The following is a 19,094-nucleotide window of genomic DNA, read 5'->3' as shown; positions in this document are numbered from 1 at the left end:
TCCTCGGCCGGGCGAAGCTCTCAACCGTCCGCCGCCGCCGCCGCCACGTGCGCACCGCCCCCTCGGCCCGGAAGCGGAAGTGGAGGGCGGCACTTCCGGGAGGGGCGGAGCTTCCGGGGTGAGCGGGCTCCTGTCCTGAGTGCCGCCTTCGTGGTGCGGAGAGAGGCGAGAGAGCCCCCGCCGCCTCGGGAGCAGGTGAGCGCTTCTCTCTGCAGGCCTGCGGAACCCCCTGCGACGGGAGGCGAGCTTGTCCCCCCCCCCCGCCCCTTCGGGCATCCTTCCTAACCGCTGGAAAGCGGCGGCGCTTCCTGCCCAGCCCTCTGGCAGGGCCGCCCCACAGCGCGCCATGGGGTGGCAGCACCTGGACGCTGGCAGCGCTGCTGGAGGGCATGAGCCACTCTGCGCTTGGCCGGCCGAGGGGGGGGGTCTCCACCGGGACCACCCCCCCCCGTGGGAGGGGGGCTAACTTGGCGAGGTCTCTGAAGCATCTCTTCTCGTCTTTGCAGGGGGGAGGCCTGGAGGAGCCATGGTGCAAGTTGTGGTTTCCAGGTGAGTCTCTCTGGGCTTTTCTATTTGTGTTATTTATTTATTGCATTTATCTCCCGCTCTTCCTCCAAGGAGCCCAGAGCAGTGCACATGGTTATGTTTCTCCTCACGACATCCCTGTGAGGTAGGTTAGGCAGAGAGATATGCAACTGGCCCAGAGTCACCCAAGTGAGTGTCGTGGCTGAATGGGGACTCGGGTCTCCCCAGCCCTAGTCCAGCTCTCTTAACCATTGCACCACACGGGCCCTTATGGGGACATAGGATGCTGCCTTGTAGAGTCAGACCCTTGGTCCACCTAGCTCAGTACCGGCTACTCTGACCGGCGGGAGCACTCCAAGGTTTCAGGCCATTTCCCAGCCCTACCTGGAGATGCCGCCAGGGATTGAACCGGGGACCTTCTGCACGCAAAGCCGATACTCTTCCACTGAGCTGTGACCCCATCTCCACCGACCTGCGTGTATCAGGGTGAGGGTCTTTTGCTGCGGCTCGTGGGCGGGACCTAAGAACTCTTCTGGATCAGACCCACAGCCCCGTCTGCTCCAGCTTTCCTGTTCCTCATGGCGGCCCGCAGGCAGGGCACAGGGACCTCAGCCCATCTGTGCTGTAGCTGCCCGACAGCTGGTCTCCAGAGCAGCCTCTGAGCATGAGGTTCCAGACAGCCGCGCCCTGCATGGATGACCCCCAGCCTTCCCCCCTGTAACCCGCCCCACCCTTTTGCCTGCAGAGAGGGGCCTGGAAGCCTGCCCGAGTGGGTGCTGATGGAACTCCAAGGCGAGTTAGAGTCGCGCTGCGGGACGGGCCTAGCTGGGAAGCTCCTGGGGGACCTGCATTACACCAAGGAGGTGAGGGGGCGCCTGGGCCTTGCGGGGGGGGGGAGACTGGCCGGTGTGGAGCCGTGTGTTGTGTAGCTCCTGAGCCGATGTTCTCTCCTCCTCTCCCCAGGGAGTGCCTGTGCTCATTGTGGGCCATCACATCCTGTACGGGAAGGTGGTCCTGCTGGAGAAACCCTTTGCCGTCTTGGCCAAGCAGGCTGCCGGGGAGTTGGGCTCGGCCCCACACTACGGAGTGGCTGCCCTCATCAAGAAGAAGCTGCTCTTCAAGACCCGCCCCAAGCCCATCATTACCAGTGTGGCCAAGAGGGCCTGAGCGAGCGCCTGACCCGCTGGCAGGAGAGCTTCTGCCTCGGAGCACACCAGGAGAGAGAGAGAGAGGACCCTGCCCCCTCGCCAGAGGAGAAGCATCTGCAGAGCCCATGGAGACAAATCCAGCCCTCTTGGCCAGCTTCTTTGGAACCCAGATCCTTTGCCTTGGTGAAGTGGCCCACGGAGGGGAGGCCAGTCCTTGGGAGGTGGGGTCAGCTGGCATCTGCCTGGCCCCTTGGGACTATGGCCAGGGAGAGCACCTGGCATCTCTGCCTACAGTGCCTACACAGCCAGCACCTTTCCCAAGGATGACGGGGTGGGAGCCCATGTCCTGCCTTTGTCCAGTAGAGCAGGATTCAGAGCAGCATCTTTTTGAGGATGCCAACGAAGCCCGGCACGTGAGACCAGGGAACAAGCAGGCGGGACATGGGCTTTAAGAGTGCCAAATACAAGTTAGATCCCAGTTCCGGGGACATTCTGGGTTGGGGGGCGGGGATTGTTCTCAGATTCGTTCCTCTGCCAAGAGCTTGTGATGCCATGAAGCCCACCCTGCCTCTGTTCCCACCAACTATCTCCGCAAGCCAGAACCTCAGAGGCCTCATTCTGGCAGGTCCTGGAATGGTGCTGGCCACTCAATCCCCCCTTCTGACTTCCTGACGCCAGGCTAGAGGTGCTCAGCGCTCTTTCTTGGGCCCGGCCCCTGTGCCTTTGCCTGCAGACTGCCCAGCCAGAATGCCAAAGAGCTGCCCGGCTGGGCTCTTCTGCATCCAACAAAGGAGCTTTTCCACGCCTTCAGGAAAGACCAGGGCGAGGGCAACGGGAGTCCTGCTGTGGGTGTCTGCCTGGCCTCCCCGGACCCATTTCTTTGCCCCAGAACTGACGGCTGCGTCTTGTGCCTCTACCTGCCCCCTTTCCTGGCAGCACAAGTAGCTTGGGGTGCCCATAGTGGGAGGAGGCAGCAAAGAGACCCCATACATACCCTCGGCCTGTTCACAAGGTATTTTTATTATTGTTGTTAATGTTGTTTGTTACAAACTCATTGTTGTAAAAAAACCCAAACCTTGACCTTTTTAAAAAATACGAAAATGCAGGTAAAAAATAAATACGCTTACAAATAACTTTAAGCAGTCAACTAGTATCATTACCAAAAGAGTACAAAAAATCCTACAAACCTCATCTTAAATAAGGAAACCCAAAGGGATCAATGTAGAAAAAGGCAGACAGGCAGCCCGGAGCGGAGAAACGGTTGGAGCCGAGGCCCAGGCACCCCCCCACCCCCATGCCTGGGACCAGCTCAGGCCGCTGGGGGGCAGCAGCAGCCTTGCAGACGTTCCCAAGGAAGCACGGCAGGAGGGGGCAGCTCCCCACCTTTTGTCACAGTGTTGTGGGGGGTGGGCCACCAGAGCCACAAGCCCCCCAGCGCTGATCAGCCCTGTCTGTGCTCTGAGACCCATGTGGGGAAGCCAAAGAAGGCAGCCACATATGGGCTGCAAGCCCTCCTAGCCCAATTTGCCTCCGAGGGCCAGCGGGCACCCTTGGAACCTTCCCTTCCTCACCTGGCAGGAGCCCTACGAGGCAGAGCAGTGGGGGGCCAGCCCTTCCTGCTCGCTCTCTCACTCACATGGCATGCTGGAGGGAAAGAAGGGAGGATGTCTCAGGCCCACAACTGGGGCAGTCTAGTTCCAGCCTGCATCTTGCATGGAGGGGCCCCACATCCTAGGAGCCGCTGCCTTTCCTAGATGGCTGCAGACAACACAGGACAGACTCCAGAGCAGCAACAGCCGCCGCCCTGAATCACCCTTGCTCCTCTTACAGTCCCTCCGCAGAGCAGCCAGGTCCGTCTCGAAGACATGCTGGCAGGGTCGACCAGCCCTTTCCCCACCCGCCTCATGGCCCTGCTCCTCCACACCACAGGCTGCTTTTCCTATCCCTGCTGCCTCGGATGAAACCGAGAGGCAGAGATCGGCAGGTGCCAAAGTGGGCACAGTTCAGGCTCGGTGTGGGAAGGGGCAGGAATTGGCGCCGTGGGCTCAAGCGAAGGAAGGAGGGACGGCTCTGGTGTGGAAGAAGAAGTCAAGGCAGCAGCAGCAGCAGCAAGACAAGGTAGACCACAGTGTGCCAGCCTCCAAAGAAAGGGCTGCAAGGGAACACGTCAGGATAGGGCCCCTGAAGAACACAAAAGCTAGAAGGTGGAGCAGGCCTCCCCTGAATCCAAGCACAGAATACCCTGTCAATGCAGAAGCCTCTCTTGTGGGGTCCTGAGCAGCTGCTTGGCTTTCTTTTAGTTCAAAACAAGCATGGTCAAAACAAGCACTGCTGGTCAGTTGGGGCATTTTGGATTTGGAGCAAAAAATCCCATTTAGAAAAGACTCCCTCCCCCCAATCCGCTGCTCAAAAACCCCAAATTGCATATCTGAAGCAAACCATGCAAGTCAGCCAGTTTACCAATAAAATAAAATTGCAGAATTTGAATTGTCCGGTTGCAGAATTCTAGATTCTTTAACGTGGACTTTGTGAATGACAGGGATGATTTGGGCCCCCCCCTTTTTTTTTTCCTTAAGGGGGATGTCATAGAGGGATCCTACTTAATGGGTGAGCATGCTCATAAGAACCTCTTTGGTCTGGAGGTGATGATAAATGCCTCTGCTCTAAGCAGACTAGATCAGAACGGGTTACTTCTACATTCTCTGCAACCGCCCACTGGCAGGGGAAGTCCGGAGGTGGTGACCCCTTCTGCAAGGGCCCACTTGAGCTGGTTGGGAGAGGGAACAGGTGTCCTGTCTGTCAAGGGTGAGAACGCCAAGCAAGAGAACCAAGGGGGCTGGTAGGTTTCCAGCATGGGGAGCTGGAACCCTGAGCCCGGCTCCCCAAACAACTGTTCATTTGGTTTGTGTGCAGCTCCGGCCAGAGCGGAGTACTCCACACAACGCCTCCCGACACCACACAGCGGGGGCCGTTCCCATGGCACAGTGCTTTGCCCAGCGCCAGTGGGGTTCTCCTGGGGAAAGCGGAGCTCTCTTGGAAGGCACTGTAGTCTTTCCTAGTGCTTTCCTCACAGGGCTCTATGGGGAAAGCACAGGGAAATACTACACCTCCCAGGACTCCGTGCACACCTTCTAAGCACTGGGGCCCAACAAAGTTCTGTTGCTCTTCAAGGGGAAATCGCAGCACCATGTAGAGGTCCGTTTGGTGAGAAATGGCTCTCATACAGAAGGGCTTTTGACAAGGTGGCCCCTGCTTGGAAAGGGGTGCAGAGCCCAGCACTAGTGCTTACCCTTCAGGCGCAGGAGAAAGAGCAGCACGGAAGCCCAAGGAGAGGTAGCGGCAGAGAAATGAGGAAAGGCATTCCTCAAGGAACTCCATCCAAGCACCCGCTGGAATATTCTGCAAATATTGCATTCGCGTCTTTTCAAAAGGCATGTAAAAATACAAATGTTACAAACTTCCTTTTTGATGTTTCCCCCCAAAAAAGAGTGGAAGCTGCCATTGTCGGGAATACAAGTTCTGCACCAGGTACCAGATTGTGCCCATCTGGGGCAAGAGAAGGCATGGGGCCCCCCCTCTATGTACACCCCCGGGATGAACAGACTGGATTTGCTAGAGCCAGGGTTGGCCCTGGGAGCTGGAGGTAAGGGGAGTTGTAGCCCAACAGCTTCTGGAGACCCCAGAAAGGATGGACGAGGGTCCGAGGTATCCCCACCCTGCCCGCCTCGCCCAACAGCAAGAAGGGAAGGACAGATTGCACACACACACACCCCTCAGCTGCATGAGGTTGCCATCCAAGCTGTCTCCACCCCCACAGCTCTAGGTCTTCTGCATAGAGGAGGAGCCCTGCTTCAACACACACACAGGTGGCGGCTGGGAGGTGTTTAAGGGCTCAGGACTAGGTGGGAGAAGAGACCTGACCGAGATGCAGGTTGAGAACCCAGAACGGGGCAGGCAGACTGGGTGGCCATGAAACAGCACCGTTCCCCCCTCCCCACTTCTCTTTTCCTGGGAGTGGGGAAAGCAGCAACGTGGCCGTGTTGGGACAGCACCGGGGGGGAGAGTCTGTTGGGGGAGCACCAGAGGGTCCCGAGGCACCGGCCAAGAGGCCGACAGGAAGGGGGGAAGGCAGACTGCCTGCCAGCCTGATTCACAGCGTTAAGCTGCTCCTTGGCTTTGGAAAGGGCCTGGCCCATCTCCGGAGCCTGCTCTCCCTGCTGGGGAGGCCAAGGGCAGGCGGGCGGCAGGAATGCAGCCAGCACCCATACAGCCAGCAGGGCCTAGAGTGACCTGGTGGGGGGCAGGAGCGATTGGTGGTGCACCAAGGAGGGTGTGGGGCAAAGGCCCAGGTAGGTGGCCCAGCTCAGAAGTCCAGAGCAAGCCGGAGACCACCCCAGGCCACTCCCGCTTTGTGGCCCACTCATCACGTCCACACACCACCAGGCCAGCCCTGGAGACGGCCACACCGGGCTGTGCTGGGCTCACCTTGGAGAACTTCCAAGACTCGGAAGGCAGTCCCTTGGTGTCAGCGGCCCAAATTCTGCTTCTTTATCACCTGAAAGCAGACATCGACCTTGTGGACTCCTTAAAGCAGCCCCCTTTAAGGAGAACCCAACCCCGCAAAGGGCTCACCTTCACTAGGCACAGGAAGATACCTTCTTCAACAGGTCTCTCCCAAGAGGCGACTGCCCCAGCTTCATGGCCAAGGAAGACAGCCCCCTGCCTTGGCGCGTGCAGGAAGCCGCCTCCCGTCCCTCCTGCGCCGGGCTGTTCCGTAGGAGGCAGAGCCGTTTGCATAGAGTGGCAGGTCAGCTTGGAGAGAAGGCCGTTCCCCCAGCCAGCCAGCCAGCGTGGTCACCCCAGGAGCCCGTGAGGCTTCGGCACTCCCTTGGGCAGGAACAAGGCCAGCGGGGCACGGCAGTCTCCATCCCACGAGGTCAGATGTCGGACTCCCTTGCGTGCCCACTTGCTCCCCAGACGGCCCTTTCAAAACGAGACCGTGTCCCCAGCAGGATGGGGCCAGCCCTCCTGCAGCCCCACAGCGACACGGGCCAGACACTGCCAAGTCTTCGGTGGCCCCGGCACTCAGCCTCACACCTCCGCGAAGGCCAGGCGGTCCTGCTCCGGGGGCTTGCCGCAGCGCCGAGCCACGATGGCCAGGTAGAGGGTGAGCAGCGCCACCCAGTAGCAGGCGTACAGGATGGCCCCCGAGACGAGGAAGACCAGCTCCGTGTCCGTGAAGAGGTCCTGGCAGTAGGCGGTGTAGGCCAGCCCGCCCAGCAGCACGGCCACCCAGACCGAGACGGGGATGAGGCCGATGAAGTTGACCACGACGGTCCTGCGCCCGGAGGTGCCCCAGCCCGACTTGGTGATGGTGGCGATGGCAAACATCTTGGCCGGCAGGAGGCTGGACATGTAGAGCAGGGAGTAGAGGGACATGAAGATCATCTCGGCGTTGCCGCGTAGGAAGCAGGCGTAGGTGGCCTTGACGATGCCCACCAGCTGCACCGTCAGCAGGAAGAGGAGGATGTTCCAGACGCGCCCGCGGTAGAAGAGCTGGATGACGGTGGCGATGAGGAAGAAGGGGAAGAAGCCGGTCACCACCGACTCGTAGGTCATCCAGAGGTGGTGCTTGTGGAACCAGAGGGCGTTGTAGAGCCACTCCCGGAAGTAGGACTTGCTCCAGCGCGTCTGCTGGTTCAGCCAGCGCAGGTAGCGGGTGGGCGTCTCGGTCAGGCACTTGGAGCGGGCCGTGTACTTCGTCCGGTAGCCCAGGCTCAGGACGCGGTTGGTGAGGTGCCGGTCGTCCCCGAAGCTGCACTTGCTGCCCAGGAAGGTCTGGTGGTACCAGTCCTCCAGGAAGCGCTGCAGCAGGGCGTTGCGGTACATGCCCAGGGGCCCACTGATGCACTGGACACAGCCGAAGTAGGACTGGCAGGCCCGCTCCACGTTGAAGGCCATCCAGTAGCGCACGCTGCTCAGGAAGGAGATCCAGGAGTCGTACTTGTTCAGGATCTGGACCGGGGCGGGGAAGAGGACAAGGCTGGCTGAGCAGGGGCCTCTCGCCCAGCGCCTCCATCCGAGGAGACGCAGGCGGCCCCAGCGTGCCCCATCTGGGTATGGGGGCCCAGAAGGCGCCTTCCCTTTCGGGAGCTGACCGCGCCACCCTTGACGTCCGTACGCACCTGGACGTCGCCGCCAACTCCCCCCACGCGGGGATCCTCCTCCAAGAGGCGCAGCATCTCCACGGTGCAGGCCGGGTCCAGGACGGTGTCCGAGTCGCAGACCTGCCAGGGAGCAAGAGGGGGGCATCAGGGCGGGGGGGCACTCACCCAGAGGCAAATCCCGCCCCACCCGACAGAAGGACTGCGGGATGGCTGTGCTCCAAGAACCCAGCCGATGGCAGCCAAAAGCCGAGAGAGGAGCACCAGCAGCAGAGGAGCCCTGGGCTTTTGGGGGGGGGGCGGGGGGCAGGGAGCAAAAGCACAGAAGTGGGCCTCAAACCCCAGAACGGAAGCTCCACACCTTCCTCCTGCCTTACTCAAGGAGCAGGGGCCGGGTACGCACAGGCAACAGAGCAAGAGGGCAGAGTCCTGGGGTGGTGGGATGGGCTGGGTGTGTCTGGCTGCAGGGTGTTGGGCTGTCGCAGCAGAGCCGCTGCTGTACATGCAGAGCGCCCCAAATTTGGTCCCGGGCGGTATCTCCAGGTAGGGCGAAAAGGGAAAAGGCCCTGCCTGAAATCTGAGAGCTGCTGCCAGTCAGAGTAGGCAGTCCTGAGCTAGATGGCCCAAGGATCTGACTCAGTAGAAAGCGGCTCCATATGTTCACCTAGTGCTCAGCTGGTGGGCTGCTTGCACAGTTTAGCTCTGGAGCGAGAGGAAGAAAGAGACCCAGCAAAACCTCAGAAGCAGCCCCACCCCGTCCTGGTCCCCTCTCAGGGCCTGAGCCAAGGAAGTCAAATCCCTGCCTCCCTCCATGAGTTTGCATCTCTTTTCCTGCTGTGCATCCTCCACATTTCTGGTTTGCCGGCCATGTGCCAGAGACGGGATGTCTCTCTTTCTCCATGTGTTTTGGCCAGGGCTGCATTGCAGGAGATAGTCCATAACCAGCTGGGGTGGTCAGGACCACCTTGCGGGGTGTGTGTGTGTGTGTGTGTGTCGGGGGACAGAATGCTCATGGTGATTCTCGACAAGATCTGCACCCCTAGAGATGGAAACGAGGGACAGCATGAGGAGGAGAGCCGGTCTTCTGGTAGCAAGCATGACTTGTCCCCTTAGCTAAGCAGGGTCCACCCTGGTTGCCTATGAATGGGAGACTTGATGTGTGACAACTGGAAGAGATTCCCCTTAAGGGATTGAGCCACTCTGGGAAGAGCAGAAGGTTCCAAGTTCCCTCCCTGGCAGCATCTCCAAGATCAGGCTGAGAGAGATTCCTTGGAGAAGCCACTGCCAATCTGTGGAGACCATACTGAGCTAGATGGATGCCTTTGGTAGAAGGCAGCTTCCTATGTTCCATGGCAAGCCTTTCAGCGTTCCATGGGTTCTCATGCTTTGATCGTCTGGACCATCACAGGGCCACAGCAGCCCAATCTGCAACGGTGTTTTGAAAGCTTTGAACAGTTTTAACAACACAAAAACCACTGCAAAATGTTAAGGCTGTTGTCAGAGGAATGGAAATAACCATTGGCAGGAATGTCCTCCACAGATTACTCCATGGGGAGAGGGCAACCATCTATTCATTGGGACCCCAACCCTTCCCTCTGTGCAAGACTGACTGCAAGTTCATCCTAATGGTTTGGCGGGTGGGGGATAAAGAAGGGTTTATAACACAGACGGAGCTGTCCATGCAGCAGTGCTAACAGCTACTTCCCATCTCTAGGGGGCGCAGAAGGCGCCTCAAATCACTGCAAGTATTAATTCCATGAGATGGTAAAGTAAAGTGTGCCGACGGCGTCGACTCCTGGCGCCCACAGAGCCCTGTGGTTGTCTTGGGTAGAATGCAGGAGGGGTTTCCCACTGCCTTCCTCCCATGCAGTATGAGATGATGCCTTTCAGCACCTTCCTATATCGCTGCTGCCAAGAGATGGGACTCTTGGCCAACTTTTGTGAGCCTGGCTGCAAAGATGTGGGTGAACTGAAGACAAGGAGGTGGAGGCCAGGGTGTGTGTGTGTGTGAGAGAGAGAGAGAGGGGGGGGCATGGGTGGAGGGAGAGGACCCCCCACTGTGGCTTCGCTCACCTGGCACCCACCTGCACATAGTCCACAGAGCCTCCCAGGGCGCGGAAGGCCGTGTACATCACCTCCCGCTTCCCGCCCCACTTCTGCATGATGCAAGAGTAGGTGTTGTGGCGGACGAGGTCCTGGACGTGCTGCATGGCCCGGCGCCAGCTGCCTTCCCTCTCGCCCTTGCCCTTGGCGTGGAAGTTGCTCTTCCAGACGTAGCAGCCGGTCCGCTCGGAGCCCATGACCTCGTTGAAGATGTCCATCATGTAGGCATCATCCTCCCCGTTGCCGTCCACCACCAGCACCACCTTGAGGCCGGGGAAGGAGATGCGCTGGACGGAGCGCAGGCATTTGCACAGGTAGTCGGGGTCCTCCTGGTAGGCAGCGATGCACAGGGCCACGGAGGCCTGCAGCTTCAGCGGGGGGTGCCGCCCCCCCTCCAGGCGCATGTGCCGGTGCTCCAGGAAGGCAAAGAGGCTCTGGATGAAGAGGTGCAGGCCCAGGATGGCCCCATAGAGGCCGAAGGAGAGGTAGTGCTTCTCGGTGTGGATGAACTGGTAGCCCGTGACGTAGGCGGCGAGGATGCCCCCCAGCACCGCCGTGGCAAAGAGGCTGGTCCCAAAAACACGCAGGGCTGTGGAAAGACTCACTGGCATCTGCAGGGAGGAGGAGGAGGAGGAGGAAGATGAGCTGGGCCTGGCAGGAGGAGGAGCCACGCCAGAGCCTCCCCAAGACACACACACACACCCCCTCGGGGTGCTCATTCGCACTACGCTACACTTGCCTCCTCCCTCCGTCCTCCAAGAACCTCTGGGTAGCATCCCTGGTTCTTCCCCTCACACAAACCTACAGCGCTGAGGAGCAGCCAGGGGACCGAAAGGAAGCTCCCTCCCCCATGAGCCTGCCTGTGCATTCTGGAGGGTCCCTGTGCTGGGCTCCCTGCCACCAGAGGTGTGACCCCAGGACAGGCCTTGTCCGTGATGGCACCAAGGCTGTGGAACTGCCTTCCACTGGAAGCCAGGCAGGCACTCTCACTGGCCACCTCCTGCCCACTCGCAAAAGACGCATCTGCTCAGACAGGCTTCTGAACAATGGATTCACCCGGCAGCTGGATTCTCTTGCATTTGCCTGATCAGCTGCTGGTGTGCTCTGTTCATGGCTTTAATGTATGGAGTCTGGGTTACCGATATGCCGCCTTGAGTGCATCCATATGGAAAGACAGTCTAGACATAAAACACCATTCCTGGAGCTGGGCCGGGGCTTGGATCTCCAGATGCTGGACTACAACTCCCATCATCCCATGCCATTGTGGAGGGTTTTTTTTTTTTTAAGTTGTAGTCCAACAGCATCTAGAGACAAGTCTGAGAACCCCTGGGCGAGGGAGAGAAGCCCAAGGTCACCTTGGCTGAGAGAGGATCAGAACCCGGGTCTCCCCAGTTCTAGTCTGGCGTTACACCAGGCTGTGTCTGCAGCTGCCTGGCCAGCCCCATGGCTCCTCTGGCTCCACACTGCCCACCAGCTGCTCCCTGGATCTCGGGCTGAGGGGTCTTTCCCATGACCTTGTCCGAGCTAGCTGGAGATGCTGCCAGCAACTGAATTGGGGGGGGGCTTCTGGCCTGCCAGGAGGGGGCTCTACCCCGGGCTCCGGCCCCCCCTGCAAGGGGTTGGCAAGCAAGGGACATAGCTGGGGGGGAGGGGACCCTTGGAGTGAGGGAGATAAGGAAGAAAACAGGGAGGGGTGGAGCTCCCCCCCCGCCATTCTTTGAAGCGACTGTTGCTGGTGTCTCTCTCATGTCTCTTTTTCGATTGTGAGTCCTTTGGGGTCCGGGGGCCGTCTTATTTATTTGTGATTTCTCGGTGTAAACCGCCCTGAGCCATTTTTGGAAGTTATAGCTGGGCCCCTGACCCCCCCCCGCCCCGCAAAAAAGTATCTGCTGCCCCTCATTCCTGTCTCAGCTGCCCGCCCTGCCCCCTTCCGTCTTTTGCCTGGTGGCCTCAGAGAGGTCTGGCAGCAGCCCAGCCGGGCTACCGGGGGGGAGCCTTTTGCAGCCGGAGAGGCTGCTGGGGACCGAGCCAGGCGCCTGCCCTGCCCTGCCCTGCCCGCCTCCCTCGGGGCCGCCACCCAGAGCCGGTCGGCGCCCGGCGCAGCGGCCAACACTGCCGCGGCCGAGCTGCCTGCCCGGGCTCCCTCCGCCTTGCAAGGGCGCGCAGCTGCGCCTGTCGCCCCGGCGAGGAGCGGGCAGCGGGCTGGCGAAGCAGCGGCTCCTCGCTCCGGCCGCGTCCGGGTGGCTCGTGCAGGGAGCAGCGCAGCCCGAGGGCAGCACGTGCCGCCGCCCAGGCCAGACTGAGCGGGCTCCGGAGCGCCCGAGAAGTCGCCTCCCGCTGCTGCCCCTGCTGCGGGGCGCACTGCAGACTGCTCGCCCGGCCCGCCCCGCGACCGAGCCCTGGTGCCCCCGCTCGGAAGGGGCTCGGCGGGCTGGGGAGCTCCAGGGAGCTGCCTCTGCCGAGCAGGAGGAAAGCTGCCCAGGACCGGGCTGCAAGTCGTCCGGGACAGGCGCTCGCAGGGCGGATGATGGGGGTCTTTGGAGCGGGGGGGGGCACAAGCCCGGCGGCGCTTCCTCCCCCTGCCTGGCAAGGTCCGCAGGAGGGATGGTGAGTTGCCTTCGTTCGCCGGGAAAGCCGGCCAGCCAGAGCGAGAGAGAAGGCCACCGCGGAGCATGTACAGAGTGTCCGCTCGCCACCCGCCCACCGTTCCGGCTCCGCTCAGCCCCGCCGCGCGCCCAGCCCGGCCTCGCCAGCAGACTCACCGTGCCGCGGCTCCCGCCCGCTCCGTCGCGCGCGGCGCTTTTAAGGCGCAGCAGCAGCAGCAGCCACCGCCGCCGCCGAGCCCAATCCCAATCCCAGCCCCGTCGGGGGAGGAGGGAGGCGAAGCCCCCCCCCCCACCACCACCACCAGGGGGCGGAGCAGAGCGCGACCGGCCTCGCCCCCGCCCTCGCAGGTGCCGCCACCCACCTGCCAGCCCAGCGCAGCCCCGAAGGGAGGCGCCCGCCAAGGTCGACGTGCTCTCACTCTCGGGGGAGGAGCCGCTGGAGGGGCTCGCCAGAGCAAAGGGCCCCCCTCCCCCCTCCGCTCAGTGTCCCCCCCCCAGAGAGAATGGCGCTAAACGCCCCACCCCTCTGCGCGCCTTGGCGAACCCGAGGAGGTCAACGGGCGCGGGGGGGTCACGCCTAGGGAAGCGCACAGAGGATGGCGGCAGCAGCCCCCAAGGCTGGAGGGGGCCCCGGGGCCTAGAGGGTCAGGGAGCGGGAGCAGCCAGGAGACTTGGGGGGCCACCTCTGCTCGCCCACCTCCCCAGGGACCCCTCCAAGTCCTCCTCCGCTTCCTTGACACCAGCCCACCCTCCCCCCCCCGCGCCCCATTCAGCGTCTGCAGAAAGAAAAGCCTGCCTGGCTCAAGTTCGCAGCCACCCTTGTTTTCCATGCAGGCCGCTGAATAAAAGATGAGCTTTCCAGGGAGGAACTTGCGCCGCAGCAGCTCCTCGGGCGGGCAGGGGGACCCAGGCGCCGGTGAGGCCTGGCCTGCAAGCCCTGCTCGTCGCAGCACCCTGGCAGAAGCCGCTTTAGTCACCTCCTGGCGGTGTTGGGGGTCCCATCCCGCTGGGCCAAGGCATTGACGTCCAGCTGGGGTCCCCAGCCTGAGCCCTCAGATGGCCTTGGACTACAACTCCCATCACCCCCTTCAGCCAGTGTGGTGAGGGAAGCCCAACCACATGGGGGGGGGGGGCGCTGACTGACAGGACAATGAGAAATGGTGTGTCAGAGGTGTGGAAGGGTCTGCAGACAGCAACGAAAAGTAAGGGGCTGCCGAAGAAAGATGCAGCTCGATCTCGGGCCAGCCCTGGGGTGTGGGGGGCAAGGGAAACCAAGAGCTACACACAGGGGGAGCTGCCTGACAGAGTCAGACCTTGGCCCATCGAGCATAGCCCTGTCTACACTGACTGGCAGCAGCCCTCCCAGCCTTACCCGGAGACGCTGCCAGGGAGTGGAGCTGGGGCCTTTTGCGTGAAAAGCAGAGGCTCTTCCACGGAGCTCGGGCCCCTCCCTAAAAGGGAAGATTCATTGACAGCGCTCACATGTGGCCGCCCATCCAAAGGAGGACGGTCACCGGTCACGAGAGAAGCTGCAGCTTCTGATGGAAAAGCCTCGGAAGGAGAGAAGCTCACCCTTGGTTTCAAAGGAAAGGGTTTTGCACAAGGAGACTCCTCCCTCACACAAGGCAGACTGGTTTGTTGCCGTGACAGAGAAGGTGAGCAAGGAGAGCCCCGACCCATAAGAACCGAAGAACAGCCCTGCTGGGTCAGGCCCAAGAAGGCCCATCGAGTCCGGCATCCTGTTTCATACAGTGGCCCACCTGATGTTGCTGGAAGCCCACAGGCAGGAGCTGAAAGGGGCCTGCCCTCCCTCCTGCTGGGACTCCCCTGCAACTGGGACTCAGAGGCATCCTGCCTTGGAGGCTGGAGGGGGCCTACAGCCCAGACCCAAGCCCATTTCTGAGCAGCAGACCACCTCACCTCTTCCCTCCCACGGCGGCCTTCAGACCCCTGAGAAAGACTGCATGTCTCCAGGAGCTCTTCAAGTCAGCAAACTGACTAGTGAGCAGCAGTACCCCTGCTAACTTGGCACAGAGGCACTTTGCAAGGTGACAATTCTCTTTACTGAGCTGGGGGAGAGCAACTGGCCCTCTCCACCCCCAGCACAGCACCCCTCCAGTGGCTGTTGCCGGAGTCTATATCATCTTTCTTTTTAGATTGTGAGCCCTTTGGGGACAGGGAGCCATCTAATTTCTTTATTATTTCTCTGTGTAAACCACCCTGAGCCATTTTTGGAAGGGCGGTATAGAAACCGAACAAATAAATAATACTCAATTCAGCACTCCCAGCTCAAGACGGAGGATTCCTGTCGTCTCCTCAAAACGCTGTTAACGGGATACCTCCGTGGTGGGGTTCAACTCCTGCCTCTGCTATGGATGGCTTTCTTTGTGACTGAGCACAGGCTTGTCAAAAGCCATCCTCCAAGCGGCCCATGAATTCGGAGACGGGAAAGCAACCTCCCTGCTCCCTTTCAAGCCCTGGAGATGCCCCAAGTCTGTGTGCAGATGCTCTGTTGGCTATTTGCATGGGCTGGTCACTTGTCCGAAAGATACGGCTTGACACACATTTTCTACACAACATGACACACACACACACACGATCTTAGCCAAGAGGCCAAGGAGCGGTACACAACATTAACACAAGAGCATGCCTATTTCCAGGCACACCATCCTCTGCTCAAGAGCATGACACTCTGGGAGAAGCAGGCTTCGAAAGGAACCAGAGAGAGAGGCCCTGCTTGCGAGGCGGTACTCTAGGGAGCCCCCAAGAACTCAGCTGAGAAGCACCAGCCTGTCGCCGGGGCTGCCACAGACCCCACACGGAGTGGGAATGCAAAACGCATCTCCTGACAAAGGCCAGGCTGCCCCCAAGGCGGGCAACTGGGGCAAGAAGAGAGTCAGGCCTCTGTCGCCGGCTGCAACCTCTTCTCGGCGGGCAGTTGATGCCCTGGCAGACGCCTTTGGGTCCTGCGCCCCTTACACCCTGGCCACGCCAAAAGGGGCCTCATAGGGGGCCTGAGGAGATACAAGGGAAGTCCTGGGGATGCATCCATGTGCAGAGGCCATTGAAAGGAATGCTGGAAGCGGTGCAGTGTGAGAAGTGGCTGGCAGCGTGCCCGTGCCTGTGTGTGGGTTCCTGGAAGGCATTTCCAGGGGATTTCTCCAGCAGTCAGCAAATGGCCTGTGGCCCAAGTGCCAGACACAGGTAGCCTTGTGTTTGCCCTGGAACCAAAAGCCAATTGTCATGAGACGGAAGTCTTCAGATCATGTCTGTCTTCCTAGCCCAGCAGCGTTTTGGCCCACCTGATGGCGGACACTTCTCTCCTGTCCCATGTCTGTGGCTTGGTATATGCTGGCTTTCCATGCCAACGCAACTGTAGGCAATTTGAGAAATCTGGGCAGGGTGGGCTGACGACAACACCCCCTCCCCAGTCCCTTCAGTTGTAAGCGCTGGGAGGCACCGTCCTGCTCCAAGGAAAGTCCCCCCCCCCCCGCGCTTTGCATCAGCACACCCAACTCCTCAGAGCTGGTCTCAACAGGGAGAAAGGAGGAGTTTTGCAGGGAGGTGCTTCCCGCTTCCAAGTGGCTCAAGGGAAGAAGCCAAGCCACATCCTCCATGGGAAAGGAGGTCCTCTCTCTGTTGCCAAGGCCAGTCTGGCCCAAGTTAGAGGCTCTTGGCCTCCAAAAAGGGACCCCAAGGCTAGGAGCAAGAGCCCACAAAGGGGGACATGGTGGAATCGGCCGTGTCTGTGCCACCTCAGCAGCCTGCCCCTGCTGACAGCTGTAGCCAATGCCCCCGGAAATGAATGAGGGAAGGGGTGTAGCTACAGGAGAGGGGCCGTGTTTGCCCCTCTCCCCGGCAGCCCCTCGGGTTTGGAGTTGGGGACCCTCAGGAGCTGGGAGGGCCAGATTCTTTGAACCCATCCGCTCAATTATAGCTACATCCTTAAGGGAATCCCAAGCTCCGATGCAGGGGACTGATCCTGACCCCTCCCTTCTCAAGTCTACAAAGGGCCCCAGCGAAAGCAACTTGGACGATGTCATGACCCATGGATTCAACATTGCTTGGCCATCATTGCTCCCACAACAGCTCCAGGAAGGCGAGTCAGTGACGCTGCCACTTTGGCAGTCAGAAAATCCCTCCACTTCATTGTTTTCAAGACCAGACACATTTTTAAAAAACAGGAAAACTTACTGTTAGAGGAAATGGTCACCCTCTTGCCAGAACAGCCAAGACAGGCTGCCCTCCAAGTTTCTCTGTGGTTGACCAAAGTGCAGGAGAGGAGAGACCACTTCTTAGGTTGGCCAGGGGGCAAGGGGGATGCCCCAAAGCCCTCAGGCTGCTGGTTTGGCCCAAAAGATGCCCAGGGTCATCCTTAGAGGGACTCAGGGAGATGGGGCAGCTTCCTCCAGAAGCAGCCTGCCTCAGAGGTGTGATGGCATGGGGGGGGGGGGCTTCAGATAGGGGCCTCTTTGCAAACTGGCCACCTCTTTGGATCCCCCAGCAGTGCTCAAAACTCAAAACCAAAAGCACTGTGATCTTCCATGGGTTTCGCCAGAGAATTCTGGGAGTTGTAGTTTTTCAAGGGGCTTTGGAAGGGGCCTTGATTTCTTGCCCGGTAAACCTCAGGGGCGGCCAGTCTTGTCTGCAGAGAGAGGAGCCAAGCATGGGAGTGTGGCTGAAGCTGGCTGAGCTTTGAGATGGAGACACTCCCCCGCCCTGGTCAATAGCTCCTCTCTCCACAAGCACAGACAGAGATGTCCTTGGCAGCCCACGCAGGCCGGCAGCTTTTCCTTGGGGGGCCTGCCTTCGCCCTCACCTGCCCAACTCCACGCTACTTGAATTCCAACACGATCTGGAGAATGCCTCCCACTCCCAAGAGTGAACAGACCCCCTGCAAGGTTCTCTCTTGCCTCTGGCTGAAATGACACCACACAGTTTGGTTGCTCAGAAGGAACCAGGCCAGGCCAGGCCGCCCACAGGCACTCTGCAGCCCCCGGAACAGACCCAGAGAGCAACAGACTTGCTCCAGCCACCGCTCTTTACAAGTTAAGAAGAATCCTGTCCTCGCCTCTTACCTTTGCAGCCACCCCAAGAGGTTGGTGGCTGCAATTCCCACTCTCCAGAGGAGGGAGCGAGTTCAAGAGATGACAGCTGGCCTTAGAACAGGCCAGGAGCCCACTGCAACGCCTGACAGCCTGGCCTGCAGCCCGGCCACTGAGAGACCCTTGGCCACACACCCTCTCAGGCAGTCCCCCGAAGGGGCTCCTAGGGGGCAGGGATGTGTGCCGCCACCGGGGATCCAGCCCGGTAGCCAGAGGCAGCTGGAGGCGGGCAACAGAGCTGCCAGGGGCCCCCTCTCTGCCCGCCGCAGGGGCTAGCTGGGAGCCCCACGAGCAAGGGACAACAGCAGCAGCAGCAGGGTCCCACCTGGGAGCACGGCAGCCGCACGGCACACCCCTTCGGCCGGCCCCCCGAGCGGCGGGTCCAGGACACAAAGGCGGGGTGTGAAGCGCGCCGGCAAGCGGGGGGGGGATGACACCCCCCACACACACACACAAGCCGCTCTCTTCTCTGCAGGACCAGCTAAGGCGGCGGCGGCGGCGGCACCCCCGAGCCCAGCAGAGGTGCCTGCTGGCCGGGGAACGCAGAGGCGAGCCGAGCAGCAGCAGCAGCAGCAGCGCCCGGGAAGGGGGAACCTCCCCGGCGGCAGCTCCTGCTCCATCGTGATCCCCCCCCGCCCGCCCGCCGCCCTCGGCTCACCTTTCGATGCTCAGGCACGACGGCGTCTCTCGCGCTCTGCTGCCTCTCTCCGGCGGGGCGAAGGAGGACCCCCTCCCGCGGCCCGGCGCTGCCCACTAGTCCCTCCTGCCCAGGAGCCGAGCCGGGAGCGTGCTGCTGCTGCTGCTGCACCTCGGGCTGCGGGCGCCGGCGCGGGAGGAGGCGGAGCCCCCACCCCGGGGGGAAGTGCCCGCCGCCGCCGCCCCGAGACCGCCGAGGAGGAGCCGCCGCGCGGCAGCTGGGGAAGCGCCGCCGGGACTTGCTGCAGCCGCCGGCAGCGGCGCCCGCCCTGCAAGGACAATGCCGGGCGGGCGGGCGGGCGGGCGCCGGCTCCACTCCCGCTTCCCCCGCCCTCCTCCTCCTCGCCTCCAACGCGCCGCAGCCGGCGCAGCTATTCCGGGAGCCGAGCGCGAGCCGCATCGCGCCCACCAGCCCCAGCCCGGCAGCGGCAGCAGCAACACTCGCCGGCTCTTCTCGGGGCGGGGGGAGCCCGCTGGCGGCGGCGGCTCGGCGAAGTTGGCGCTCGGGCTCCTCTGCGGGCCACCGCGGCACGCGCAGCAGCGGCAGGGAGGACGCGGCGGGCGGCGGCGGGGCGGCCCGGCACGGAGGCACCAACGGAGCAGGGTGCTGGCCCAGGGGCCTCTTGCTGCGGGGTGGGGGCTTGGGGGTCCCGGGAGGCACCAGCTGGATTGCGGCCTGAGCAGGGCGGGGGCGAAGGAGGGCCCGGCCTGGGGGGCACGCGGTGCTGGAGCGAAGGCAGGCCCTCG

The 19,094-nt window shown here is 61.4% G+C and overlaps 2 protein-coding genes across 7 annotated transcripts; one reads left to right on the top strand and one right to left on the bottom strand.

The window, feature by feature from the left end:
• The first annotated feature begins 59 nt into the window (after window positions 1-59).
• Window positions 60-2,806, top strand: CHTF8 (chromosome transmission fidelity factor 8). 2 transcript variants are annotated; one of them, XM_053270673.1, is made up of 4 exons: window positions 60-195; window positions 507-549; window positions 1,271-1,388; window positions 1,489-2,806. In XM_053270673.1, the coding sequence occupies exons 2-4, from the start codon at window positions 527-529 to the stop codon at window positions 1,690-1,692; spliced, it is 345 nt and encodes a 114-aa protein (XP_053126648.1). In that variant the 5' UTR covers window positions 60-195; window positions 507-526; the 3' UTR covers window positions 1,693-2,806. The 2 variants fall into 2 exon arrangements, with proteins under 2 accessions (XP_053126648.1, XP_053126650.1); XM_053270675.1 differs by having other exon boundaries at window positions 102-241.
• On the bottom strand, window positions 2,673-18,576 carry HAS3 (hyaluronan synthase 3). Of its 5 annotated transcripts, XR_008311227.1 has the most exons (5): window positions 9,922-10,680; window positions 7,859-7,960; window positions 6,306-7,688; window positions 6,159-6,228; window positions 2,673-5,072 (listed from the first exon to the last, which is right to left on the bottom strand). XR_008311227.1 is itself a non-coding variant. In XM_053270672.1 (4 exons), the coding sequence occupies exons 2-4, from the start codon at window positions 10,549-10,551 to the stop codon at window positions 6,765-6,767; spliced, it is 1,656 nt and encodes a 551-aa protein (XP_053126647.1). In that variant the 5' UTR covers window positions 18,310-18,576; the 3' UTR covers window positions 2,673-6,764. The 5 variants fall into 5 exon arrangements, 2 of the variants coding, with proteins under 2 accessions (XP_053126647.1, XP_053126646.1); XR_008311226.1 differs by having other exon boundaries at window positions 6,159-7,688; XR_008311225.1 differs by having other exon boundaries at window positions 2,673-6,228.
• Window positions 18,577-19,094: the final 518 nt, after the last annotated feature.

This window comes from Hemicordylus capensis, chromosome 9 (genome assembly GCF_027244095.1).
Source record: "Hemicordylus capensis ecotype Gifberg chromosome 9, rHemCap1.1.pri, whole genome shotgun sequence".
Lineage (NCBI taxonomy): Eukaryota > Metazoa > Chordata > Lepidosauria > Squamata > Cordylidae > Hemicordylus > Hemicordylus capensis.
This window is presented reverse-complemented; position numbering and strand designations above follow the sequence as displayed.

Excerpts from the sequence above, each read along its gene's own strand:
- CHTF8 (XM_053270673.1), top strand. The coding sequence starts at position 527 with ATGGTGCAAGTTGTGGTTTCCAG. Across the intron at positions 550-1,270 it reads GTGCAAGTTGTGGTTTCCAG|AGAGGGGCCTGGAAGCCTGC; the intron begins GTGAGTCTCTCT and ends TTTTGCCTGCAG. Across the intron at positions 1,389-1,488 it reads ACCTGCATTACACCAAGGAG|GGAGTGCCTGTGCTCATTGT; the intron begins GTGAGGGGGCGC and ends TCCTCTCCCCAG.
- HAS3 (XM_053270671.1), bottom strand. The coding sequence starts at position 10,659 with ATGAGCACCCCGAGGGGGTGTGTGTGTGTGTCTTGGGGAGGCTCTGGC. Across the intron at positions 7,961-9,921 it reads GCTCTGTGGACTATGTGCAG|GTCTGCGACTCGGACACCGT; the intron begins GTGGGTGCCAGG and ends GCTCCCTGGCAG. Across the intron at positions 7,689-7,858 it reads GAGTTGGCGGCGACGTCCAG|ATCCTGAACAAGTACGACTC; the intron begins GTGCGTACGGAC and ends GCCCCGGTCCAG.